The sequence below is a fragment of the Lacerta agilis genome, chromosome 2 (genome assembly GCF_009819535.1).
Source record: "Lacerta agilis isolate rLacAgi1 chromosome 2, rLacAgi1.pri, whole genome shotgun sequence".
In the NCBI taxonomy this organism is placed as follows: Eukaryota; Metazoa; Chordata; class Lepidosauria; order Squamata; family Lacertidae; genus Lacerta; species Lacerta agilis.
Genome location: NC_046313.1, coordinates 62768256 through 62795945, shown reverse-complemented (window position 1 = coordinate 62795945; position 27690 = coordinate 62768256). Strand labels below are relative to the sequence as shown.

Sequence of the window (27690 nt, the reverse complement as noted above, 5' to 3'; positions counted from 1 at the left end):
TTGTCCACCATCTCTGGGTGTTATTGTTTTGTATTTAATTCCCACACACCCATGTGACCTTAGGACAGGTATCAACCAAATTAAAAGCAAAATTATAGAAGGAAGAGCTATGAATCTTAGCTAGAGGTGAGATAAGTTGGAATCCAAAAACACTGAGAGGGCCATGGGTTCCTCAACCCAGTGTCCTATGTGATATATTTGCACCTTGGAATGAAGGGCAAAATACAAATTTAAAACAAACAAAATGTATTTAATCAGTAAATAAATAATAATTATGTATGTATTGGCTAGGGTAAATGTCAAGGGTTGAATCAGCAAGAATATAAATACCAGTCTGTTCTTGAAATCAGCAATGGACAGGTTCCTTTTTTCTGTTTCATAGAGGATGTGGTTTCAGCAGGCTCAAAAAGCTAGACTGAAACAGACAGCAATGGTACAGGGCTATTTTTTGAGGACTGGCTTGTGACTGTCCACACTAGGTTTGTGCACTGGGTATGTGCACTAGGTGTGTGCACTGGGTATGGGGTATGGGTTGAACTCTTTATTGGGTTGAAGGAGTAATGAGATGAATTGCTGTTTTCTTCTCTTACAAAGTAAGATGCTACTTTTTCATTTCTCCTTGGTTAAGAAAAGCAGTTATTATGCTGAAATTACCAATATATTATTCAGTACATTGCATTCATTATTTATTGAACTTATGGATTTTAACAGGGGCTGTCTCCTGGGGGTTGGGGAGGGATCTATTGCTGGTGGCATTGCTATAAACAATTTATGTTAATCTGAAACTAAATCATTAAGAAAGTTGTTGTGCACTAATAAAAATTGGTGGTGCTGTTTAGCTGAGAAAAGCATATCTTCATTAGCTATCTTCTCAATATTATCCGAATTGAGTGCAATAGTTATTTATGGTTGCTCATGCAAACCCCAGTAGTCAATCAAAATAAGGCTTTGGAGTTGTTTAAGGCATTCAGCTTCATGTTCAGAAATCAACATTTATTGTGCATTGGATTTTATTGTGCACACACACTAGAATGCCATGACTTTGGTTGCTAGCAGTGACCAAAATTAAATCCCATTGATTTCAATGAGACTTATATTAAAATAATGACTAACTTGCCTCATTTAACTGATTGGAACTTAAGTTCAATTAACTTAGCCTGGAGCCAACTCCATGGGTAATGTTCAACTTTTACTTAGAGGAGACCTGTTGAAATTAATCAACAAGACTTAGTTAAATGGCTCTACTCTGAATAAAATTTAGTTGAATACCACCCAGTGGGTGTCATAAAATCCACAAATAATACCATCCAGGGAGTCTGCTGCAGTTTTTCTGAATTTTATCTTTTGAAGTTGATTCAGCTGCATGCATTATAAAACTCAATATGTTGGCAAGATTAAGGCACAAAAGAGGCAGCAGCAGACAGCTGCTGGCAGTGGTGCTTACCTGACCTTCAAACAGTAGCGTCAATGCTGCTTAACATGGGGAGGTTGGTGCAATGCAAACACACTGGCAGACCCAATTGGTTGCTTCTGCTGGATCATTTGAACTGCGCTGACCTCACCCACTCCTTCCCAGGAAGCAGCAGCGATTCAGCTCTCCAGAGGACAGATAAGCACTGCCACCATGCCCTTCACCACGGGAAATGGGGAAGGAGGCTTGGTTGCTTCTGAGTGGGTGACTTCTTTTTTTCTTTAAAGACACAGTGAATGTGCATGCACTAGATTAATCTATTAGTTGCTTTAGCAAGCCATTAATTTAAACAACATCAACACCCTGTAATAGTTGAATCCTAGCCTGAATGCTAATTCCCTGTCTACACATAACTTTCCAGCCACATTTGCAATAAAAAAGATGGTGTAGAACAGTATAATGAGAAAGCCTTTAGCTTCACATTTAAATCTTATGGGCAATTTCTGAAGATTATTGGAGTACTGTACAGAACAAATCACATCCTCTGATGTCCTGAGCAAAGCATTTTGTCATTGCTGTGGAAGTTTGTTGTCTTTTAACCAAGATGGCCACAGTATTTACCAAACACCAGCATTGGGTGGCCCGGTGAACTGTGAACTAACCACCGGGTGGGGTGGGGTGGCGGCAGTGAGAAAGAAAGCCTGCGGCTGAGTGCTGTGACATATGATGTAGATCAGAAATTAGAGAAGTCAGAAGCTTGGTTGTGAAATGAGCATTCTGTTATATCTCCACTTGCAGTAGGAACAAGGCCACCCTCTGCTGCCATCTCAGGCTACACCATGTTTCCTCTGGAACGAATTCTGTTGGTGGTGTTTACAGGTAATCAATCAAACATTAACAAAATTATAAATTGTGGAGTTGCACTTCTGGGAAATCATTGTTTTAGACTTGTACAGTGTAATTGTTCAGTATGTAAATATTTAATTCTCTTTAATTCAAGACCAGACACCTGGCAAATGACTGTGATTTCTAACAAACTCCTTTTAAGGCTGTAATACCAGATATATACCTAAATTGACTTGTCTCTGAGTAAACGTGCTTAGGGTTGAAGATGCAGGAATGAGAGAAAGTTAACATGCTGCTGTTATTTGCATATGGTATATGATTTCAAGAGTTTAGGCACCAATACTATGTTCATTTCCTAACAGTCAGCATTAACCATGTGACATATTAAGACCTTATTGAGGCTGACTGCATGTAATGCATGTTCACCTAACTGGAGCAGATCCTAGTGATAACCATATGAAAACTATAAACCTCACATGCACCCTAGGTTTCCAGAATACCTGGTTCTGTGCTACAATATGCTATGATATCCCCACACAGTATCAGTTCGTATGATTTGAAACATGGGTCTCTACTAAAGTGTCAGCAAGAGCTGTGAGGATATGAGTCACATGGTCTCAGCATACAGACTTCAGCATTTGAAAGAAGATGTTTGTAGAACATGATATCATGTTTCTGCAAAATCTGACCACAGTTCTTAACCACCAAGGGGTTTCCCACCAGGGCAAATGCTCTTTTGTTTCTGGTAGATAACATTTTTTTTATCTATTCCTTACTTGTAATCTGAGATGGTGCATTTTAGCAAAACTTTGTAGCATAAGGTCCTGCTATCTGAGGGATCTTGCACCTTCAAGACATAGGTGAAGGCTTGGTCAGGGCATTATAAAGTATTGGTGAAGGCTGAGTAGAAAACAGAGGGAATTCTGAAATTTTGGTCGTGGTGGTAGCAGCAGCAGCAGCAGCAGCAATTTATCATAATACAGTCCTTCTGTGCCCAAGTTTCACCCCTGGTTTAAAAAGGTTAATTAGTTAAATACCGTACTTATTTGGAGTGAGGTTTTTATTCTTGCTGATTACCCAATAGAAACAATGAACTTTTTAATTTATTAGATTTCTGCCCTACATCTGTTTCCTCCCACTCCCAAATGTAGCCACATAGCTTGACTCAGAAAACAAGAAAACAAAATCCTATGCTAATCATAGTGGCAATTTGCTTAGCTTTTTTCCCTGTTGGACTTCCAAGCTGGGACATGAATCCCAAACTCATAAGGGAAGATTCACTGAAAACCCTACCCACAAGCAGTGGGAGAGTCCTCTAAATGTGATAGTCCTTGGAAACAATTAGAACTTCTTTTTAGTTAAAATGTAGAGAGCAAGGGGAAGGAGGAAGGGAAATCTTACTTTTTTAAAAAAATGATAGGCATGTGAATCCACCCCGTGGAGTGAACCATTTGCTCTCCTCCCCTCTGCCCCCTCCAATCGCAAAAGCCCTAAGAAACTGTGTCAGAGGCTTTTGCGCAATCCCAGTTCTCTTGTCACCCAGCAACTCTTTTACAAGTTTTTCCCTGGCCAGCAAGCAGGCGGTGGTCATGAGCAGAGGCTGGATGATTTGTGGAAGGCTTTCACCGTGCAATTAACAAGATAAGAAAGTCCCCTGGGTGTGTTCCACGCACCCCCATTTGGGAACCACTGCTCTAAAATGATTTGTTTAATAAGAATATATATCAGTAATTTTTTGTTGCTTACTAAAGAACTTTCCAAACATTTCAGAAACCTCCACTGAAGTGCATAAGTGATTACTGCTATTGAAAAGTTAGTATTTACAAGTTGCATCCAATGGTATTCCTCTGCTAATGGAAAACTCTTTGATCCAGCAAAGAGTTTCTCAGTGGAACAGGAAGCCTATAACTCACCCTCTTCCCTGCAATCGTACCACCTTCCACAATGTTTCAAAGGTCCCCCATTCAAAAATCACATTCCTTTTCCATTCCTCTATGGTTCTACTAGCTCAAAGAGCTTTCTGATATTGAATGGACTCCATTGGATACAGCCCTATGAATTCCACTCCCCCCATAAATGACTACACATTTTGTCATGGAGAAAAATACTTCCCGTTTGACCACCCACATTATTGTTCAGCATAGTTTGGGTGTGTTTGCTCTTCGTTTTCTGGGCTTCAACTCAAGAGACTGAGCTGAGGTGTTGGAATATGTGCCTAGGCAGAATATTGTCAAATGACAAAGTCAGCATAATATTAGGCTTCAGGAAAGTTGCTGACATGGAAATATTTTTTACAAATACAATGTTGTTCCCACAGTTTGTCATAATTCAATTCCTTTTTTCTTTCCTTTTTTTGTAACTGTAGTGTCCTCCCCTACATGCTTGCTGGCATCAGTTGCTGGGACTACAATACAGGGAAAAGTGGGCCAGAACATCACTTTACCCTGTCATTATTCTACTGTGGAAAATGGGATCAGAACCGTATGCTGGGGGCGAGGAAGTTGCCCTCTATCTTGGTGTTCCAGTCGAATTTTCCTGACCAACGAGCAGCAATCAATATATAAGAATAGCAAGTATTATCTACTGGGAGATGTTCATCAAGGAGATGTGTCTCTGACAATTGTGAACGTAACAGAAGAAGATTCAGGAACATACTGTTGTCGTGTGGACATAAGTGGCTGGTTCAACGATCTGAAACATAATATTGAAGTTGTGATTGAGAAAGGTGAGCAGAATGCTTCCATCAGGCACATGCCAGTTTGTCACTACCTAAGACAATATTTGTAGCATATTTTTAAGTTTGGCAAAATGTTAAAGGTCTTGATAATTTTTTTTACAAAAAATGTAGACCTTCAGCTATGAAGGCTAGCAATCCCAATAAATCATATGTCTATTCCCCCTGCCAAACATGGGTAGCATCAAAAAATGATTACCGGTATGCATATTTGCAGACGATGGATGCAGCTAAATGGAAATTATTTCTTGACTTGATGGGCTTTTGGTTTACTGCAGCAAAGCAGTTCTTTTGTCATTTTGCCCTTAAATCCTCCAATAATCACATTTCCTTCACACACAAATATACATTTGTATTTACACACACAACTAAAGGTGGGGAGGAAGAGAGGGTTTCTGCTGTTACATTTTCATATTCTTAGAATTAGTCTTGTGCCAAGCAAGACTTCAATCCAACAAGTTGATTACTCAGATTTTCAGGCCATATGACATGCTGAAATATAAAAGTTGCAGGAGTAATTTGGTTCATGATCAGAGGCCTTGGTCATAGCTGACCTCTGCTGGAATGAAAGGTAAAACTAAAAATGAGACAGCATTTGATCTCCTGCCAAAAGGAAGAGACCATTGGGCAAGTCCAAAGTATATGTGTGAATGCAATTTCTGCACAGCCACATGACACATCTTGGTGTGAACAGCCATCCATAGTTTGGTAAACCTCAATGACCAGTAGATGTTCACATGATTCTTTACTATATTAGCTTCAGGCACAAGTCCAAAAAGTGCTAAATATATTCCATTGTATCTATTGCTTTTGGGGCTTGTACCCAAAGCTAATAGAGCAGTAGTGTGGAACCTTAAGCCTGCAAACTAAATAGACCTGCCAAGTCCCATCAAATGGTCTGTGAGACAATTTCTTCCAAACAGTACACACCTGTAAGAACTTTGGCCCTTGGAAGGTTGGACAGGTACAAATCAGGTAGTTGGCTCAAAGAGGTTCACCACCCCTGTAATACAGCAAAGACTTACATTTTTGCTGAGTAAATTATAGTGCAACTGACTTGTCTGTTCTTTTTCTTAATCAGGGAACGGGAGTCCAACTTCGGCTAGAGTACCAGGTATGTTTATATAGATGGATTGTGAATTTATTGGTCTCCATTGGTTAGTCTCAAATCTAGTGAAGCATGGAGTGAAATGAAATGAAGTGTTGACTGTAACTCTGAAAGAAAATAAGAAATAATAAATTAGAAGAAATAGTGAGTGTGCTTAACTCCCATTTTAAACTGACAACACTAGATTTTCTTATCCATACATATAACATGGGACTCATCACCCAGAAGCATCCATTTATGTATTCAAAGACAAAGACAGTTACAACAACAACAACAACAACAACAACAACAACAACAACAACAACAACTTATTTATACCCCACCCATCTGGTGGCTCCCAACAGAATATTAAAAATACAATAAAACATCAAACATGAAAAACTTCCCTAAACAGGGGTGCCTTCAGATGTCTTCTAAAAGTCATATAGTTGTTTATTTCCTTGACATCTGACGGGAGGGCATTCCACTGGGTGGGCACCACTACCATGAAGGCCCTCTGCCTGGTTTCCTGTAACCTCACATCTTGCAGAGAGGGAACCGCCAGAAGGCCTTCAGCGCTGGACTTCAGTGTCCGGGCTGAACGATGGGGGAGGAGACTCTCCTTCAGGTATACTGGGCTGAGGCCATTTAGGGCTTTAAAGGTCAGCATCAACACTTTGAATCCAGGCTGTATGACTGAGTATGCCGGTTTATCTTTGCTTTCGTCCAGCTACTATACACTTCACTGAAACTTACTTTGCTTTGGAACCAAGATGGATGTCCCACACACAATCCCCACAGGATGTAAGTATCTGCATGGCCTCTTTGTAGATTGATGGAAATGTTACATAACTTATAGGTACAAAATGTCCTTCCAGAACTTCTCTGTGTTAAATCCTTAAAATATTGTTCTTTCTTGTTATTGCTATCTATCATTTTTGGTGAGTGAACCATAAATAAACGGCTTCTTCTTTTCCTCTTCCATGAAGCCTTTGGCAGACTCTCTTACTTGCCCATACTCTACTCTATTAAGCTTAAGTATAACTTAATTAATATTCCTTCTTGTTTTATCTTGCCTCCATCCTCCACCTGCTGTCATTCCCTGTGTTCATTCTCAGATTGAAAGGGCCCTTTTCTGCTTTGTAAAGTACTGTGCCATAGATGGATATATAAAACACATTTTTACATTTATGATCATTATGTATCTCATCAGATTTCATGAGCACAAGCATAATTTTCAGTATGATAACATTCCTAGCAGATGAAATCACCTCATCTAAATTATCCTATTAATCCCATTTCTGTATAAGTAACTTCTTTGAAAGGTAATCTGTTATATCTGGACATAAGTGTTTGTATTGCACTTTTCAGTTTCTACTCAGCGAGGTCATTTCTGTTTTTGTTGTTGTTTTTGCAGAATATCTCTGTACATTCTACCACACTAATAAGAGAGCAAAGAAAAGAAGAACCTTCAAGGACAGTCCTATATGTTGGCACTGGAACATGTGCAGTATTGTTGCTCATTGTGGCAATGCTGGCACTTAAGTGTAAGTATTCCTGTGGTTTTGCAGAATTTCACTATATATTTTTCAGCATTGGCAAATGAGGGAGGGAAGACAGAATCTCTCAGGGCAGACCTATATGCTGGAAGAGATGCAGTATCATTATTAGTCAATATTTGTGGGACTAAAGTATTGTATTCAATGTAGTGCTATGTCAAGGTCCCAATAGTGTAAGGATCACCACTAGCACAATGGGACTTTCTGCCTCCCCTCCCCTCCCCTCCCCTCATGCAGTGGCGTAGCATGGGTTTGCCAGCTCCCAGGATGGGGCAAGTATTGCACCTCCTGGTAGACTGGGTAGCTGGGGTGGGGGCACGCGCCAGGGGTGTGTGTGTGGAGAATGAACAGAGCCTGCCTTCAACAGGATACTTGCCCATTGCCTCTACCAACCTGCCCACTAGTCAAACTCACCTGCCAGCAGGACTCTGTGTCTGTTGTGGGAGCACAGTCAGGTGTGTGCCCAGGGCCATGGCCTCCCTGGCCCATCACACCATGCCTCTGCCCTCATGTGCCCTCTAAATCTGTTCTGAAGAATCCTACATCTCTCCATTGGTTCGCACCACCACAAGTACACATATAGAGAGTTGTTCTCATCACTGGCGGAGGAAGAGGAGTGGGGGGGGGAAGTGGACCATCCCCGGCAGTGTGATCCTGGTAGGGTGCCATTGCGGCTGCCCCCTGCCCGCATGGGACACACCTCTGCAGGTGGCGTGCCCCGCCCCCAGGATGCACGCCACGCCTCTGCAGGTTGTGCACCCCACCCCCAGAATGCGTGCCCTGCCCCTACGGTGCACCCCACCCCCAGGACACGCGCCAGCCCTGCCCCACCTGCTGTCTGCCCCCTGGTGGAAGGGCACCGGCAGCGGGAGGCCTCTTTAGGGAAAGTGCACCTCAGTTTAAGAACGGCTTTGGTTTAAGAATAGACTTCTGGAAAGGATTAAGTTTGTAAACCGAGGTACCACTGTAATGTATTAGAAATTGTTGAAATGTCGTACATTATTGTTATTGAATTTTTGTAAACTATATACAGAGTTGCTAAATTTGTGGATTACATCTCTCATCATCCCTGACAATTGGTCATGCTGACTGGGGCTCATGGGAGCTGAATTCCAGCAACATGTGGAAGACCACAAGTTCTCCATCCCTGTCTTAATATAAAAACAAAGCTTTTCATGCCAACACTGCATGCAACGCCTGTCACTTTACAACTTTTCTATGCCTCTAGTATAGGAGCCAAATCCTAGGGGCCAAGGAGTCTTTGGCAACCCAATATAATATTTGACGGGGCCGGGGGGGGCAGAGTTGATGGGCATTGCTATTCAAATGGTGTGTGTGTGCCACATCATGTGAGCAGTTATGTAGGGTGGGGCTTACCGGCCCCCACAATATTTTATTTAAGTTGGCACCTCTGGATTTTAATAAGTCCAGTCCACAGAGGTCATAGCAGCCACCAATCCTTGTTTTTTGTTGTTATTCACTAAAAGCATAGCATCTTTTACAAACAACCATATATAGTTAATTAACATTTTTTTAATACCAATAAACACAAACAGTATTCATTGCCAATTACTGTAATTCATTATGCTAATACTGCAGAGTAGAGAAGAGAGACAATATGTCATCTTGCCATAGTAACCAGGTTGTCTTCTGCCCTATTTTCCTCAAAATGGATTTTGGAACAATGAGAGTGCAAACATATTCAGGTAATGCCTCACTAGCAAAATCAGGATGATTTACTTGCTGCATACAAATATGGAAATACAGACTTTCTGGAGGGCAGTAATATCAGGAAGTACTGTTTGGTAGTTCCTCTATATTAATCTCACTCTTAATCTAATGAAATCAACTGCCTTTTATATTATTTATGCTTTTTAAAAATATCCCACAGGGTATTTACACAAGAAGCAGAAGATGAGTAATTCTATAAGGTAATTACTATTCAAGTCTGTTTCTAGTTTAATGCTAAGAAGAGTAGATGCTATAGTAATTCTACAACTTGCAATTGTTCTGGTACAAAGTAAAGTAATACTAGAGTTGGAGTATTATAAGTGCTACTTATTCACATTCATTGGCAATATATAGGTAACACCATGGGTTACATTAGGATGTTTATAGGCCTGGATTTAAAGAAGCATGCAAATACTTCCATGTGTGTCAAACAGCAGCACCCCCAAGGCCACATGGGGCTAGTTATGAGAAGCAGACAGAAGAGTAGGCCTGAATACCAATTTTCAAAATGAGGGGAATTTCAAAAGCAGATTATGAAATGAAGTAATGGTCTGCTGCTTCAAGAAAAGGTAAAACAAACAAACAAACAAACCCAAAACACCCCACTGGATATATTGAGTTATTTCTGGTGACCATTTCTGTCTCTCAATACATCCTTGCCATTTACAGAGTAATTATTTTAGGGGGAGGGAGAATGCTGTTGCCACAAAACTGGTTGTGGCTGCAGCAAAACGCAAAACTGTGGATATGTTTTGTCCCCTAGATTTTAAAATTCGAGCCACGAGTTCTCACTTGGTAACTTTCAGTTCAGCACTAGGAAACGCATGAGCATAATTTGTCCAGAGTTATTTCTAGAGATGTTTATAAGGTACAATTTTGATGGTTTCAGAAAACAAGTCTTCCTCAGGTTATCCTTAATTAGGCCCAGATTGTTTCAGTTTGTGTATGATTTGTAATGGGATCGTTACATCTGCCCTCTCCGACACTTCTTCCCAATTTTTTTTTAAATTAAGGAGGTGGCAGGGAGGTGACATAGACCTCAGATGTATGGCCTGGATGCTGCAGCGCATGTTCATAGCAGCATCAAGATGCCTCACAGCAAACTCAAGGCAGCCAAAGCCGTTCTGAGTATAGGTATTACATGTCACCAAGACGGTACCCCTAGCTTGGAGAAGAATCAGGAAGGAACTAAAGCCTGAAAGGAAGTCATCTACTTTACCAACGAATAGTTACTAAAAAAGAAGGAATCAGCGAGGAAGAATTGGCTGTCTTTCTTTCTATCATGGCCTCCCCCTCACGGAGTCAGGTAGCTTATCGCAAGTGTTGTTGCTTTATTCCCATAAATAAAAACTTTAAAATCAATGAAAGCATTACAAACAGCAACACAACAAAAATATTTAAAAGGCCAAATTAAAAAGAGGTGTATTGATACCTTTTCTAAAAACGAAGAAAAGGGGCCAATTGTAACTCTGAGGGGAGCATGTTCTAGAATATGATAGCGATAAGGAGAAACAGCTCTTGTGCATGACCACCAAGAGGGCCTCAGCAGATGGCAGTATCCTCAAAAGGGCCTCTCCTGCAAGAACTAAATAGCTGAACAGCTTCATAACAATACAGGGTGTTCTTTAGGGAGCCAGGTCCTAAGTCAAAGTAGCTAACTAAACACACCTGTGTGTGTGTCTTAAACTCCTGCCGTAAGCAAACTGAAGGAATCGGTGCATAGGATAACCTAGAGGGTAGACTCCAAAAATTGGGGAATACTAAAAATTGTTGAATGATCAAACTTGTTACTTTAACGATAGTATATTTGCTACGACTTCACATATTTAATTTAGCCCAAACGTGATTTATATTTCTTTGCTCTTTCCAGTCAGGTGGCAATCTCAAGCTCAGTCACTGGAGGAATTCAACATGTTATGGAGACTGGTGTCCGTGCACCGGAAAATATTTATGAGATGGATTAGAATAATAATAATATGCACAGTTTAGATTGTGTTGACAACTACACCAAGAGGTGTTACTTGGAGCAGACTGGCTATCAAAAAGATATCAGTAAAACAACGAGTATGTCCAGATTCACTGGTGGCCAGACTTTTGGGGGAGAACTTCACATGTTTTTCTACAGCAACTTTATTACAGTACATATGCATTGTGCTTTGATATGTGTTTCCCTCTAATATGCTGTGTAAGAGAAACAGACCAGAATTGGAAGCCTGACTCTATGCCATAACCCAGCCTTTCCCTTTCCCACCCTGGTGTCCCCTAGTTGGGTTGACCTAAAACTCCCATCAGCCCAGACAGCATGGCCAGTGGTTAAAAGGTAAAGGGACCCCTGACCATTAGGTCCAGTCATGTCCGACTCTGGGGTTGTGGTGCTTATCTCGTGTTACTGGCCGAGGGAGTTGGCGTACAGCTTCCGGGTCATGTGGCCAGCATGACTAAGCCACTTCTGGCGAACCAGACCAGCGCACAGAAACGCCATTTACCTTCCCGCCGGAGTGATACCTAGGCGCTATGGTTTAACCCACAGCACTACCCGCGTCCTGGCCAGTGGTTAGGGATGATGAAATTTGCCATCCAAAATATCTGGAGGGCATTGGGTTGGAAAAGGATGCCATAACCAGTTTCTCCTTCTGAAGAGCCATGCCACAGTCGCCTACTGTCTGTTTAATTGGCCATCCATCACCTAAAGGCACAGATACAACTTCTTAGGTCTTTTATGTATATCATGCAAGTGAGGTTCTCTCAATTAAAAGGACAACAGATAACCATGTGACTGCTGCTGAAAACTTTACTACATGGAATCTTTCCCCACATGATGGACCAGTTTTCCAGTCCTTGGGGTCAAGTACTGGGATAACATCCTTCATTGGGTATTCTGATTGAAATCAGAGGGTTGGCAATGCAATTCACATGGTCATAGTCTTGGCTGATATCCCTGAGTACAGTCACAGCCTCCATAAGATTGATATAATCTGTTGTATTGTACCACCACGAGCTGTAATCAGTGAATTTCCTTTCCCCCTTAATTATTGATCTGGTTACATCGTTATGTGTGCTCCTCTTTTTCGTTGCCTATAATTTTTAAACTTTCTTGCAAAATAAAACTTTAGCTTTTTTATAAAAAAGAGGGGGGAGGAAACAAGAGGGACAACTCAGATATACAACTTAATACATGTTTGTCATTTATAGTTATCTGCAGATCAGAGGGAAAACTATGTTCTAATTTTTCCAGTGGCTCACTAGAGGGCACTCAAAGTACTACTTTGATATATCAGTTTGAGGTTTATAGTCCACACAGGCTTTCCATTTCCTGGAGACCAGGAGTTTTCAGATTTTACTATTATGTGTCCTTTACTATGTGTGTCCTTCTAAATCACACACACACACTGGCAAAATCCTGAAAATAAAGAAAGGTCATTTCCTGTCTTTTGCTGATTAGCAGTTTTATTTGGGAATTCCCAATTTGTAAATTGACTCTTACGTGGTATCATGTAAGACACGGGCCAACGCTGCATTGCCCACATCTGGACTATTATGCTGATGGAAGAAATAACACGGTACCACATATTTATTAATGAAAAAGCAAAGACACATAAATTCCAAGGCATGCAGTGGTACCCTACTTCTTATATTAACACCCATCATTTACATAAGGAACCTTCATCAGCCACCCCGGAAAATTTGGAAATGATATTAACATCACCTTTTTGGAACACAGCCAGGATCATTGATGTTAATGTCTGAATAATAAGTAAGTAAGTAAGTAAGTAAGTAAGTAAGTAAGTAAATGAATAAATACTTATACCCCACCTATCTGGTCGGGCCACTCTGGGCGGCTTCCAACAGAACATTAAAAATACAATAAAACATCAAACATGAAAAACTTCCCTAATCAGGGCTGCCTTCAGATGTCTTCTAAAAGTCAGTTGTTTATTTCCTTGACATATGATGGGAGGGTGTTCCACATGGCGGGTGCCACTGCCGAGAAGGCCCTCTGCTTGGTTCCCTGTAACCTCACATCTTGCAGTGCGGGAACTGCCAGAAGACTCTTGGAGCTGCACCTCAGTGGCTGGGCAGAATGATGGGGGTGGAGACACTCCTTCAGGTATACTGGACCATTTAGGGCTTTAAAGGTCAGCACCAACACTTTGAATTGTGCTCAGAAACATACAGGGAGCCAATGTACCCTCCAAGGTAGCCCCACGAAAAGCGTATTGTAGTAGTCCAAGTGGGAGATAACTAGAGCATGCTCTACCCTGGTGAGACAGTGCAGGCAGTTAGTGTCTTAGCCTACGTACCAGATGGAGCTGGTAGACAGCTGCCCTGGACACAGAATTGACCTGCACCTCCACGGACAGCTGTGAGTTCAAAATGACTTCCAGGCTGTGCACCTGGTCCTTCAGGTGCACAATTACCCCATTCAGGATCAGGGAGTCCTCCACACCTGCCTGCCCCCTGTTCCCCCAGAACAGTACTTCTGTCTTGTCAGGATTCAACCTCAATCTGTTAGCTGCCATCCGTCCTCCAACCGTCTCCAGACACTCACACAGGACCTTCATCACCTTCACTGATATTTGTTGGATGTCAAACTCAGCCAAGAGCACAAGGTCGAACAGATTCCTCACTGGCCTTGCAGACAATTTCATTGTCCAGAAAGTGGGAGAAGTAACAAGAGGATCAGCCATTTTAGTTCTGGTCTTAACCAATAGTGATGACTTGGTAAGTGGGGTAGAAGTGGCAGGATCATTAGGTGAGAGTGATCATGCTCTTCTGGAGTTTATTATACAGCGGAAAGGAGCAACCAAGCATACTAAAACTCAGATTCTAGACTTTAAGAAAGCCGACTTCAGAAAATTTAGGGAAATGCTGGGTGTGATCCCATGGTCAGTAATACTAAAAGGGAAGGGAGTTCATGATGGATGGGAGTTTGTTAAAAGGGAGATATTAAAAGCACAACTTCGAAGCAGTACCAATGAGACGAAAACATGGAAGGTGCCTAAAAAAGCCAGGGTGGCTATCTAAAGAACTTTTAACTGATTTAAGATTTAAAAGGGATATGTAAAAAAAAATGGAAAAGGGGGGAAAGCACCAGAGAGGAATTCAAACAAATAGCCAGCACGTGTAGAGACAAAGTCAGAAAAGCTAAAGCACAGAACGAACTCAGGCTTGCTAGAGAGGTTAAAAGCAATAAAAGGGGCTTTTATGGGTATGTCCGTAGCAAAAGGAAGAACAATGAAACAGTGGGGTCACTTAGAGGAGAAGATGGTGAAATGCGAACAGGAGACAGAGAAAGGGCAGAACTCCTCAATGCCTTCTTTACCTCAGTCTTCTCCAAAAAAGAAAACAATGCCCAACCTGAAGAATATGGAGCAGATGATTCAGCAGGGGTAACACAGCCCAGAATAATTAAGGAGGTAGTACAAGAATACTTGGCTAGTTTAGATGTATTCAAGTCTCCGGGGCCAGATGAACTACATCCAAGAGTATTAAAAGATCTGGCAGAGGTGATTTCAGAACCACTGGCAGTAATCTTTGAGAATTCCTGGAGCACAGGCAAAGTCCCAGCAGACTGGAGGAGGGCAAATGTTGTCCCTATTTTCAAAAAGGGGAAAAGAGAAGACCCAAACAATTACCACCCAGTCAGCCTGACATCAATACCAGGAAAGATTCTAGAGCAGATCATTAAGCAAACGGTCTGTGAGCACCTAGAAAAGAATGCTGTGATCACTAAAAGTCAGCATGGGTTTCTGAAAAACAAGTCATGTCAGACCAATCTGATCTCATTTTTTGACAGAATTACAAGACTGGTAGATGAAGGGAACGCTGTGGATGTAGCCTATCTTGATTTCAGCAAGGCCTTTGACAAGGTGCCCCATGATATTCTTGTAAAGAAGCTGGTAAAATGTGGGCTAGACAATGCTACCATTCAGTGGATTTGTAACTGGCTGACTGACCGAACCCAAAGGGTACTCATTAACGGCTCCTCTTCATCCTGGAGAGAAGTGACTAGTGGGGTGCCACAGGGTTCTGTCTTGGACCCAGTCTTATTCAACATCTTTATCAATGATTTGGATGATGGGCTTGAGGGCATCCTGATCAAGTTTGCAGATGACACCAAATTGGGAGGGGTAGCTAATACCCCAGAGGACAGGATCACACTTCAAAATGACCTTAACAGATTAGACAACTGGGCCAAAGCAAACAAGATGAATTTTAACAGGGAGAAATGTAAAGTACTACACTTGGGCAAAAAAAAAAAAAAAAAATGAAAGGCACAAATACAGGATGGGTGACACTTGGCTTGAGAGCAGTACATGTGAAAAGGATCTAAGAGTCTTGGTAGACCATAAACTTGACATGAGTCAACAGTGTGATGTAGCAGCTAAAAAAAGCCAATGCAATTCTGGGCTGCATCAATAGGAGTATAGCATCTAGATCAAGGGAAGTAATAGTACCACTGTATTCCGCTCTGGTCAGACCTCACCTCGAATACTGTGTCCAGTTCTGGGCACCACAGTTCAAGAAGGATACTGACAAGCTGGAATGTGCCTAGAGAAGGGCAACCAAAATGGTCAAAGGCCTGGAAACGATGCCTTATGAGGAACGGCTTAGGAGCTGGGTATGTTTAGCCTGGAGAAGAGAAGGTTAAGGGGTGATATGATAGCCATGTTCAAATATATAAAAGGATGTTATATAGAGGAGGGAGAAACATTGATTTCTGCTGCTCCAGAGAAGCGGACACGGAGCAATGGATTCAAACTACAAGAAAGAAGATTTCACCTAAACATTAGGAAGAACTTCCTGACAGTAAGAGCTGTTCGACAGTGGAATTTGCTGCCAAGGAGTATGGCGGAGTCTCCTTCTTGGGAGGTCTTTAAGCGGAGGCTTGACAGCCATCTGTCATGAATGCTTTGATGGTGTTTCCTGCTTGGCAGGGGGTTGGACTGGATGGCCCTTGTGGTTTCTTCCAACTCTATGATTCTATGTTAAAATACCCTAGGACAACCAAACTAGATGTCTCCAAGAGAACATCCACCACAACCTGAAGCAGCCTGGGCAAGGAATCCTTGGTGCAGCGGGGAGGTTGGTATACCAAAAGGAATCCTGTACTGCCTCTATTGCCCAACTTCCAGAACATGCACTCAGAAAACTGGATCTTCCCAATAGGACACCTGGTGTAAACTAATGACATCCTAAGAATCACTGCAACCCCCTCTCCCCACCCATACGACCTGGGTTGCTCCAGAGAAACCTGGAGGACAAGCAGTGGCAAGATCAGGCCCATCTGCCTTATCCAACCAAGTCTCTGTTACACATGCCAGGTCAAGTCCTCCATCCACGATCAAGTTGTGGATGGCAGTGGTCTTATGAATCATTACCTGGCATTACACAGTAGCACCTTCGGGTCATGTGGGTCTCCCTTGTTGATTCCAGTATCCATCCAGTCAAGACCAGACCCGGAGGCAGAGAAAGTCTTCAAAAAATGACTAAACCTGCCTCCTCAGTAATGACATGGTATGGTATTAGCGTAGTTCCTTCTCCTGCCCGTGATCACTGTGTTTGGGTGTCTCAGTGCATTCTCCCCATTCTGTTGGCTGGGGCCCTTGGAAAGCATATGCTACAGTATACAATTACTTTCTGGTAACTTCACCCACAATTCCATGCCATCTTTTGTTTAAATTTCTTTTTTTTGAGTTTTGGATCTTTTGTTTCATTGGTTGTGTGTCTGTTTACTTACCTACAAAAAATTAATAAAAAGCAGTTTCTTAAAAATAAAGTTGGTGATAGACAATTGAATAAAAATCAAAGGTCCCTGCAGTTGTTTTATTATCATTATAATTATTATTGATAATTGACCACGGGTCTCCTGTGTTACATCCGTTTGGCCGTTAGAAGCACAGACGCATTGAGGTTTTAGGTGCTTGAACTCAAAATAGTGAAATTGCAAAATGCAAATGCTCACTCAGCACTTCCAAACTGGTTAAGATGTGATAAGTGCTTGTACACAGGACACTTCTGGAGTTTGTGAACTGTAAACATGTCACACATACTACTTCAATGGATCGTGATTCATATTTGTATAGGTGAGTGGCCATTAAGATTCATTATTCTTTTCAGATCATGTAACAAAATAAAATAGATTCTATTTTGCACCTTCTGTTTTGCAGTGAGGGGAAGAAAATCCCACACATTTAAGCACCTGCAAAAGAATGGCCAAAGCCAATGAAAAGAAAATCTAAAATTAGATGTGTTGGTAAAGAGTAGACTTTTGGAATTCTGTTTTAGTGGTCAGATTGTTTAAAAATATTTCCAGTGGAGTCTCAGAAGACAATTCTGGGTCAAATTGTTGATATATCAAGTGTTACATCTCTCTCTCTCTCTCTCTCTCTCTCTCTCTCTCTCTCTCTCTCTCTCTCTCTCTGTGTGTGTGTGTGTGTGTGTGTTTAAGCCAGTCATTAGCTTAGCCAATGATAGTAGTATTGCAATTAAGTGTTCTGGTACACTGGAAAATCTAGTTTGTTGTATTAGTGGTCAAATGGCATTGTGGGATGGGATATAGGAAGAAAAGTTTGTTCTTAGAGTGGATGTTTATTAGTTACATTTCTGTCTGAGGACCTTCAACCTCAGAATAACTATATTGTGGAATCGCTTTAAAAGAGCTGTGATAGAAATGTAACTTCTTGTTGTAATGCTAGAAGAACATTGATCTGTCCACAGAACATAACCACAAGTTTTATGTGCAAATGCTTTACTGTAGGGGAAACAGGAGTTTGTCATTTTGTTGATTTTGAAAACAGTAATAAAAAACACAAAATTGTTTGGGCACTGATATGCACGATAGGCAATTTGTGGGAAGAATAACATTTTCATAGTGATAACATTACAGTTTGAGGACTAAAAACATGCCATCTGTCATGTAACACCACAGCCTCTCTCATTTTACACTACAATCATAAATGGGATCTCCATGTTAGTTCAAATTATAATTTTATCAATGTAAAATTCATAATAATTGACATTATGTCTATTGACATTATGTCCCAGTGTAACTCACAAGGAGATCTGGGCAACCTAAAACTACGGAATACTAAGGTTCAAGGCTCTTTCCCCAAATAGAAACATCTTAGTCATCAAATCAAGACAACGGAAAAGAGTTACTTAAGTTCAGTGGTTGCACCCGGAATACGAGTAACACCATTAGAATTCTAGTTCAAGATTTTCACTTTTCAAACACCATGGAAATTCACTGCAGATTGTTAGTTCACTTGAAATAAAATGTTCTGCTGCATAAGCTATGCTAGAAAGGGGATAAAAATGCCGAATGATAGATGAATAGTCATACAAGAACAAACTCCATTAAAAGTAGACTCAGACATTTCAGGTATTTTTTTTAAAGAAGATTAGGCACCTCTGCTATAATTTTGTGCTGCTAAGAGCATTTACAATAAAAAGTAACATATAGGAATGCATGAACATGAAGATCTAAAACAGAATAAAACCAGCGACACCATAAAATGCAAGTAAAGCCAGCAGTAGTGAATAACCTTAATATAAAGGATTAAAAAAACAAACCACTAAAAGCTTCTAAGATTGTATAATGGAAAAACCTGGGGAAATAAAAAAAAAGTTTTTTACCTAGTCTTGAATGTTTCCAACCTAGGTGCCAGGCAGGAATGTCTAAGAAGGGCATTCCATAACTGGGGTGCCATCACTGAAAAGGCCCTCTCTCCAGGAGACACCTGTTGCACCTTGTTTGGTGGGGGTACCTGTAGAAGGGCTTCAGAAGATCTGGGTGGCGGGAGGTGCTGGTGCAATGCCACACTGCTGCCCCTTGACAGTGGCACTGCACCATTTACTAGGATAGGGAGGAGTGGGTTAGTGTGGTGGCAAGATTGGGGCTGCATGAGCACACTGGTGGAAGTGGCACATTGATGAAGTGGCACAGCATTGTCCTTGCTACTGCCCTGGCCCACCCCTACACCACTGTTGGGATGGCAGTGGCATGACACCATCCCACTGTGCCAGCTGATTTTGCTGGGTAAGTATATATGGGGAGAGCAATCCTTCAGGAAGCCTTGTTCCATGCTGTTTCAGGTGTTCAACATATACCAGCACTTCAAGCTGGGCTTGGAAGCCAATGTCGATGGCAAATTCCTGCTCAATTATAGTCATAGCAATTGGTTCTGGTTAATAATCCTGCTGCCCTGTTTTGGACCAACTGGATTGTTTTCAAGTGTATATAATGCATTACAGTAATCCACACAGGAGGTTCCCAGGTTGTGGCTATCTCTGATTTATCTCTCAATATTCAGACCCCTTAATGTTAACAGTAGGGCTAATCTAAAAGCTGGCCCTCTCTATTTGTCATCGCTGGAATTTTTATCTTTAACAATAATTTCAGTGGGAGCAGCTTAGTAATACAGCCAGTGCTTTTTTTCTTCTAAAAAAAAATGTTTAGGGGTACTCTCATTTCAACTCAAGAAAACCACCATTTTATAGTTCAAATCAGGAAAAATATAAATGGACAAAAGTACAAAGATCCACAAAATGTTTAGGGGTATGTGTCCCCCCCCCAAAAAAAGCACTGAATACAGCTATAAAAAAGAAAATAGAATTCTTAAACGTCCACAGAATGTTTTTATACATAGGTTATCAGTTCTTTATGCTATATGCCATAAAATAAAAGGTTGTTGGTCAATTCTGGTGTTTGTAATGATGGGCCAATGCCCTTGCTTTCCATTTCATTACCTACTGAACTTCCCCCCATACCTGAAATTATTTTAGCCTGCTTCATAATGAGAGCATTACTGGAATGTGTAAACCCCAAGGGCCAGAAGCAATATCATCCCAATAACATATCCTATAGCAAGACAGTGCCGTCCTAATATCACCTGGGGAGTGTTGCATGAAAATTATGAGGGCCCATTTGGAGGAGCCTCTGCATCTTTCCTGGGAGTGTTGCCAAGAGGAAATGACATTCACAGATCTCCGGAGAAGAACCGCTCAGCAGAATCAAGGCACGGCATTTCATGCTTGCGGCCCTCTCTGGGAGAGCTGAGCTGGGGTAGGGATTAGAATCACAGGGTCGTTTTGCCGCTTCAACAACCAGGCACAGGAGCAGAGGGGCACTGTGTAGTTTGAGCAGCCAGAGGCATTGTACTGACCCCCCCATGCCCTCTACTCAGCAAAATATTAGAAGTGATTTCATACAGAGGACAAGAAAGGTATGGATTATATATAGTCAAACTCTAGGGTACAGCAGGCTAGGAGAGGATGAAACAAGCACAATGTTACAAATCCTCGTTTCCTTGACCCTACTGAAATGCAATGAAGTTAAGCAGGTAATTTGTTCCACCTCATAGAACTTTCTTTTGTCAGAGTGCCTTAAGCAAAAGGGGAAATATGAGAGTCCACCTTCTCTGTGTTTCAAGCATTACAAAGGGAGTTCTGACCTCATCCCCAAAACACAAGATGCCTTGGTCACATAAGTACAACTCACTGTTCTAGTGTAAACTGGCATTGGCAGTGGGGATGCCAGAATCTATCTGGCCAACTTCCTTAAAAAAACAAGGGGTGGAAAGCTACAGGTGTTCTGGACTACAACTCTCACCAGCCTCGGCCAGTGTGGCCAATGGGTAGGAATAACGGAAGTTGTAGTTAAGTACATTTGTAAGGCAACAGGTTGCCTGCCTCTACTGAAAACGATTCAGGAATGACTAGGAAATCTAAGACAGATGGAAAACGGGCAAAAAAAATCAAAACAACCTAAGCATGATTGGTCTTGGGAATTACAGCTGAGATATGTATAGGACTGGGGTGTAAGGCATGATAAATGGGACTCTGACTCATGCAATAATAAGAGAAGCATTGTCTGATAAAAAAATATTCTCCCTCTATCAATCTACTGTGATCAAAACACATGTCAAATGGACTTGCTGCCTGTTAGTTTTCAACTGGGTTTTAGTTTAGATTATTTGTTTCAGACTATTGATAAGTTATATTGACTGTTGAACTTAATTATTTTAATTGTATGTTGCTTGGTTATTAAACACATTAAATAAATAACAAATGTAAAGGTGTGCTTGATTTCTATATACATAACAGAAAAGTGACTAACATATTCATATATAGCTAACAATTTAAATATATAGTTTTTCAGAAAAACTGGTTCCTTCATTTCAGGAAAGCAACATTACATATTATGGAGTAAAATATTCTTGACCATTTTCTCTGTTCTTTTCTTCTCAGTGGATACCATATCTCAAACAGTAGTAAGAGGGGTGGTAGGCCAAGCCATCACATTGCCATGCACCTATCGTGTCCAAAACAGCCATGACCTTACTGATATGTGCTGGGGCCGAGGCAGTTGCCCGAATTCTAAATGCAGCAACGAAATTCTCCGCACGAACGGAAAGCGGGTGATATCAAGAAACTCATATAGGTACCAGTTAAGGGGATCTTTGACCAGGGGAGATGTGTCCCTGACAATTGCAGGCCTGAATGAAAGAGATAAAGGATTGTACTGCTGTCGTATTGAAGTCCCAGGCTGGTTCAATGACATTAAAATCACCTTGAATCTACAGGTTAATAGAGGTGAGTGGAATTATTATCCTCTGCCCATTTCCCCCATCCTTTGGGAATTATGAAAAATACATGTTAGGTTTCTCTGCACTACAAGTTCACTGTGTGAACTTGGTCTGTGGACCATTGGTCAGCTGCAGTTGACATAGCTGTCAACCTTCCCTTTTTTGCGGGAAATTCCCCTATCAGTACTATAGTCTATAGTATAGTACTGATAGGGGAATTTCCTGCAAAAAAGGGAAGATTGACAGGTATGGCAGTTGATCTAGCTGGCAGCAGAGCTGAACAATCTAATCTAAAATGTTTTCATCTGACCTATCATAGAATCTCTGTTAGTAAACAATCTCCCCTTCAACCTACTCATTTGTTGGCTTGAGTTGCCATCTTTTTGGCCACCATTTGCTTTGTTCCCATTCCATAGATGTAGTTCTGATACATATTTTTGTTGTTTTCTTACAGCAACAACTACAGTCTCTACCACAACAACCACAGTCGCCACCACAACTATTGCCACCACACCTCAAGTGATTATCACCACAAGTACTACTTCTCCCTTAATAACCACAGTTACTTTTCCACAAGCCTCTCCTTTTATTTCAAATAGCCCTGCTTCCCCAGCAGCCCCTACTGATGTTCATATTCCAACAATGACCACATCTTTTGTGACGACAGACACGGCTTTTCTTACAACTGTTTCTCCATCGGTCAGCTTCAAACCATCACCAACCAGTCGTCAGGATGAGTTGACCGAAAACGTCTGTTGTTTTTTTACCACAGTCACTGCCCCTCCAGCTACAGGTACAATGCTTAACCCAGAAGAACTGCCTCCTTTAAGATTTATTTATTTATTTGCTCTAAGAATTTATAAAATGCTTAATATAAAATAGTTAAGTGGTGAACAAGATGGCAGGGCACCAGCCATAAGATAACATTGAAAGCATGACTGAAAATTCTTCACTAATAATCAAATCAGCTCAAACAAAAAGCCGGCTGTTCTAGGGTCTGAGTAAAATAGAAAGGGTTTTCAACAGGCATTGAAAGCACACAAGCTACATACAGGCTGTCAAATTAGAAATGATGGTGGAAGATCTGGATGAAATAACTGCAAATCCATATAAAGACAGGACAATTTAAAGCATAATATGGCATAAGTGAGCAGGCAGGTGGAAGTGGAGAAGTGAACTCATTCCTCCTAAAAACTGATTCTCCCCATCTGCCCCCCCCCCCGGCAATCTGGGACTAGAAGTAGCTCCAACTGAAAAACCAGCTAGGTTAAGCAACTTTGAGGAGAAAAGAAAAGAAAGGGAGTTGGGAATAAGCTCCCCACTTCTTCTGTGCTCCTTTTAAAATGTCCCCCCCTAACCCCACCTTCCACTTTATCTGGATTGTTCTTCCCTCACAGTTAGTTGCATTCTTAAGTGTGTTGGCTTGAAGTATTTGTTATTTCTGTATTAATCTTTGCTGTAACCAGGGGCGTTTCTAGCTCCTTGGCTGCCAGGGGCGGCAAGCCAAGAGGCACCCCTGGGGGCGGGGCATTGCGGCATGTGCATGCGTCATGACGTCATGACGCACGTGCACAGCGCGATGCCACGCCCCTGGGGATGCCCCCGCAGGGGGAAAAAAGGAAAGCAAAGCAGGCGCTTGAACGCGCCAGCTTTGCTTCCTTTTCTCTCCCTTTTGGCGCCCAAAGGGGCGGCCGAAAGGGGGGGGGGAGAAGCAAACAGGTGCGTTTAAGCGGCCATTTGCTCCCCCCCCTTTCCCTTTTGGACGCTTCTTTCGGCGCTGGCTGGGCTGCGCCTCTGCAGCCCAGCCGGCACCGAAAGAAGCGACCGAAAGGGGAGAAAAGCGCCCGTTTGCTCCCCCCCTTTTCATTTTCGGACGCTTCTTTCGGTGCTGGCTGGGCTGCGGCTCTGCAGCCCAGCCAGCATTGAAAGAAGCGTCCGAAAGGGGAGAAAAGCGCCAGTTTGCTTCCCCCCCTTTTCCCCTTTCGTCCGAAAGTGAAAAGGGGGGAAAGCAAACGGGCGCTTTTCTCCCCTTTCGGTCACTTCTTTCGGTGCCGGCTGGACTGCAGAGCCGCAGCCCAGCCAGCGCCGAAAGAAGCGTCCGAAAATGAAACGGGGGGGGGAAGCAAACGGGCGCTTTTCTCCCCTTTCGGCTGCTTAAATGCGCCTGTTTGCTTCTCCCCCCCCTTCGGCCGCCCCTTTCGGCTCCGCAGCCCAGCCAGCGCTGAAAGGGGCGGCCGAAAGGGGGGGGGAGAAGCAAAGCTGGCGCGTTTAAGCAGCCGAAAGGGGAGAAAAGCGCCCGTTTGCTCCCCCCTTTCCCTTTTGCCGCCGTTCGTTCCATCGCCCCAGGAGCAGCAGCACCGCACACACTGTGCGCTGCTGCTCCCACGGCGACGGAGCGAGCGGCGGTGAGCAGGGTGAGCAGCGGCGGGTGGGGGTGTCAAGCGGCGGCCCCTCCCACCACTCCCCACACACCACCGGTCACCCCAGGAGCAGCAGCGCTGCACGGACGGGGTGCTCGCTCAGCCGAGCAAGCACCCCGTCCGTGCAGCGCTGCTGCTCCCGGGGTGACGGAGGGAGCGGTGGCGCGTGGGAGTGATGGGAGGGGCCGCCGCTTGACACCCCCACCCGCCGCTGCTCACCCTGTCACTGGGGGCGTGCCGCCCCTACCGCCCCTCCCCAGCGACGCCCCTGGCTGTAACACATATAGCTTGACCGCGTGACCCCCAAAATGCCTTTATTTCATGGGCCTGGGCATTTCTCCCAGAACCTAAATGCAGAGCCAGTTTTCCAGAAGTCAAGTGTACCCTGGAACACAGTTACTTAAATCACATTTCATGTTTCAGATTGGCGGCGCTAGGACTAAAGAAACATGGAAGTTTCCTTTCCTTCTGCTTATGGGCTTCCTCATTTCCCATGCAACCCACCAAAACAATTGTTTTCAATTCTCCATTTTGAGCTATTCTTCAAGACTTTGTTAATGCAAGTCAGACCCTGTAAGGAGGTTGCATTCACAAGAAGGATTCATCATGGCAGAGAAGTCTGCCTATGATGACTTTCCATTCCTACTGTGAAATATACTCGGAGTCAAGTGTGAATTTCATGCTCTTTATTCAGCTCATAGTAGTGAGGAATGCAGTTTCCCCAAAACGTTTGCTTTATATACGCTATTTACACAATGGGCCCCACGTGATTGGCTAATTCCGGGATACTCCTGTATGCCAATCGGAGTGCGGATTCACTTCCACCTGGAGCTGGATTGGGTGGCTCCCGGGGACCAGTCAGACTGCTGCAATCTCAATCCTATTGTTCTGGGACCAATCAGACTGCTGCAATCTCAATCCTATTGTTCTGGGACCAGTCAGACTGCTGCAATCTCAATCCTATTGTTCTAGGACCAATCAGACTGCTGCATTTTGGATCCTATTTAACTCAGTACATAACATACTGTAAAGGACTGGCCAGACTCCCCGGTTGCTTCAGTGAAACTGTCCTCAGAAATTCAGATTCTAGATTTGACATGTGCGTTCATGACCTAATTGTTTTGTTTTCCACAATCCAATTCCTAGCCACAAACAGCAGCCAACACCGAAGTCTGTGGATGGGCAGGGGGAGGAAGGAGGGCTCATTGATTTCCTGTTGCTCCCATGTTAAAAGACCCCATAAACTTAGGCAATAATTCCAGAATGAAAACCTCTCTTCCTAAAGAGAAAATTTCTAACCATATTTTTTGCCATCCCGTCTCACTTTAAAAACAAAAACAAAAATTATCCTCAGATAATTCAGATGCCTTGCCGAGTCAGTCAGTATTTCCATATTACCTCAGAGAGGAGTGGGGAAACTCCAATTTTCCCCCAATAGGCAACCTGGTAAAATGGTGTGAGGGGGCTGAAAACTGGAAGCCTGAAATCTACAGTACTGTAGGTGTCAGACCATTTGTGAAAAATCACTTAAGATAATTTCCCTGAAAGTTCTCCTATGCAATGGATAGTGTGTTGTCATTATCATAAAGGTAAAGGGACCCCTGACCATTAGGTCCAGTCATGAATGACTCTGGGGTTGCAGCGCTCATCTTGCTTTATTGGCTGAGGGAGCCGGCGTACAGCTTCCGGGTCATGTGGCCAGCATGACTAAGCCGCTTCTGGCAAAGCAGAGCAGCACACAGAAATGCTGTTTACCTTTCTGCCAGAGCGGTACCTATTTATCTGCTTGCACTTTGATGTGCTTTTGAACTGCTAGGTGGGCAGGAGTTGGGACCAAGCAACGGGAGCTCACCCTGCCACGGGGATTCGAACCGCCGACCTTTTGATCGGCAAGCCCTAGGCTCTGTGATTTAACCCACAGCGCCACCCGCATCCCATTATCATTATCATAGGATCCAGGAAAAAGTAAAAGCACCAGCACTATAAGGCAATATCCTGCCTGGAGGTAATATGCTATCTGTTCTTTTCCAGTGTTTGGTGGGAACATACTCCCAAGTGGAAGGAATTATGGGACCCGAGATGAGAAACAAAGCCAGGGCCCCAACATTCTGTTTGTTGTCTCCACAGCTCCCATGTTGCCTGAAAGAAAGTAGATGAAAGTAGTGGAAAGTGGTGGTGGTGGGGCTACCCAAGATAGAGTTTAATGTGAATAGATTATTAAACCTGCCCCTTGCTACACAGTCCTAGGCTCAAAAGCAGCTGTTTGCCTCAGTGTCTCTCATCCTTGTGGCAATGGAGCTGCTGCTGGATGATCCCTGTGAGCTCAGTAGGCTGCATCTCCTGCTGCTTTCTCCTCCACTGTATCCTCTAGGTGGGTGTTTTTATTGTCTACATCAGCACTGTTGTCTACTCAGTCAAATGTTCCTCTTCAAATCCCTTAGAATCTCCTCAGAGAACTGTCCCCTTCTTCTCAGAAGACCAAACCCTTCAGTCCCCCAAAAGCACTGTGGTTCACCCACAGATGTCAGCGAATTCCACCAGAAGCAGGAATGGAAGTGAAAATCCCCAACATTCACATGATAATCAGAAGTCAGGAACGGAAATGACTCCAACAAATAACAGGTAGCATTCACTATTCTTTTTTAATCCGGAAATGTTACTCAAGTCATTACATTATTTTCTGCTCCTTCCCCTAATATTCCCCTTTCATTGAAATGCATTGAAACTAATTACTTCATTAATTACATACATTTCGGCCATAGCGAATTGTGAGATGAGTAACAGGTTTTGGCAGAAGCTGCACTGCAGTGGAAAGAAGTGGTGCAGTTTGTGATCAACCTGGGATGGGAATGGCTGCCTCGTTGTAACCCTACTCCAGGCATCCCACATGGTTGCAGAGGTTAGGATGGCTTCATTGGATTCATAATCCCATGTACTGGAGGAATATCTGTGGTGTCATGTTCTCATTAGTAGTTTATAGCTGCAATGACATTATGAAGATGGCCACCACTGCAAATAAAAATCAAAGAAACTTAATTTTCTCCATGTCTGTTAAACCAGTTTTATTGTGGAAACTCTCATTGGAATGTTATAAGCTTTAAAATGTGTATTTATGATTTGTGATTGTATTTTTTCCTCTCTTTTTTTAGCCAAAGCCAGTTTGGAAATTCTGATACGCTAGTAACATATAAGGTATTTATTGTATTGGGTTGCTTACTTTTCCAACAAGCTCAGACTCCTGCCATATATGCACACAGGGGAAAAGCATGGAATTTGGAGCAGAAACATTAGCCAGTCAGAAAGGGGTTAAGT

At 42.7% G+C, this 27690-nt stretch overlaps 1 protein-coding gene across 1 annotated transcript; it reads left to right on the top strand.

Annotated features, from left to right (window-relative positions):
* The first annotated feature begins 528 nt into the window (after nucleotides 1–528).
* LOC117042304 lies at nucleotides 529–27690 on the top strand. Its single transcript, XM_033141852.1, has 13 exons — nucleotides 529–593; nucleotides 2210–2290; nucleotides 4623–4982; nucleotides 6073–6105; nucleotides 6809–6882; nucleotides 7496–7625; nucleotides 9529–9568; nucleotides 11239–11330; nucleotides 17405–17455; nucleotides 21621–21965; nucleotides 22413–22751; nucleotides 26820–27000; nucleotides 27528–27690. Exons 1-13 carry the CDS (start codon nucleotides 566–568, stop codon nucleotides 27667–27669), a joined length of 1896 nt encoding a protein of 631 aa, XP_032997743.1. The 5' UTR covers nucleotides 529–565; the 3' UTR covers nucleotides 27670–27690.

Coding starts and splice junctions, on each gene's coding strand:
- LOC117042304 (XM_033141852.1), top strand. CDS start 566: ATGAATTGCTGTTTTCTTCTCTTACAAA. Junction 7,626..9,528: donor GGCAATGCTGGCACTTAAGT/GTAAGTATTCCT, acceptor AATATCCCACAG/GGTATTTACACAAGAAGCAG. Junction 17,456..21,620: donor CGTGATTCATATTTGTATAG/GTGAGTGGCCAT, acceptor TTTTCTTCTCAG/TGGATACCATATCTCAAACA.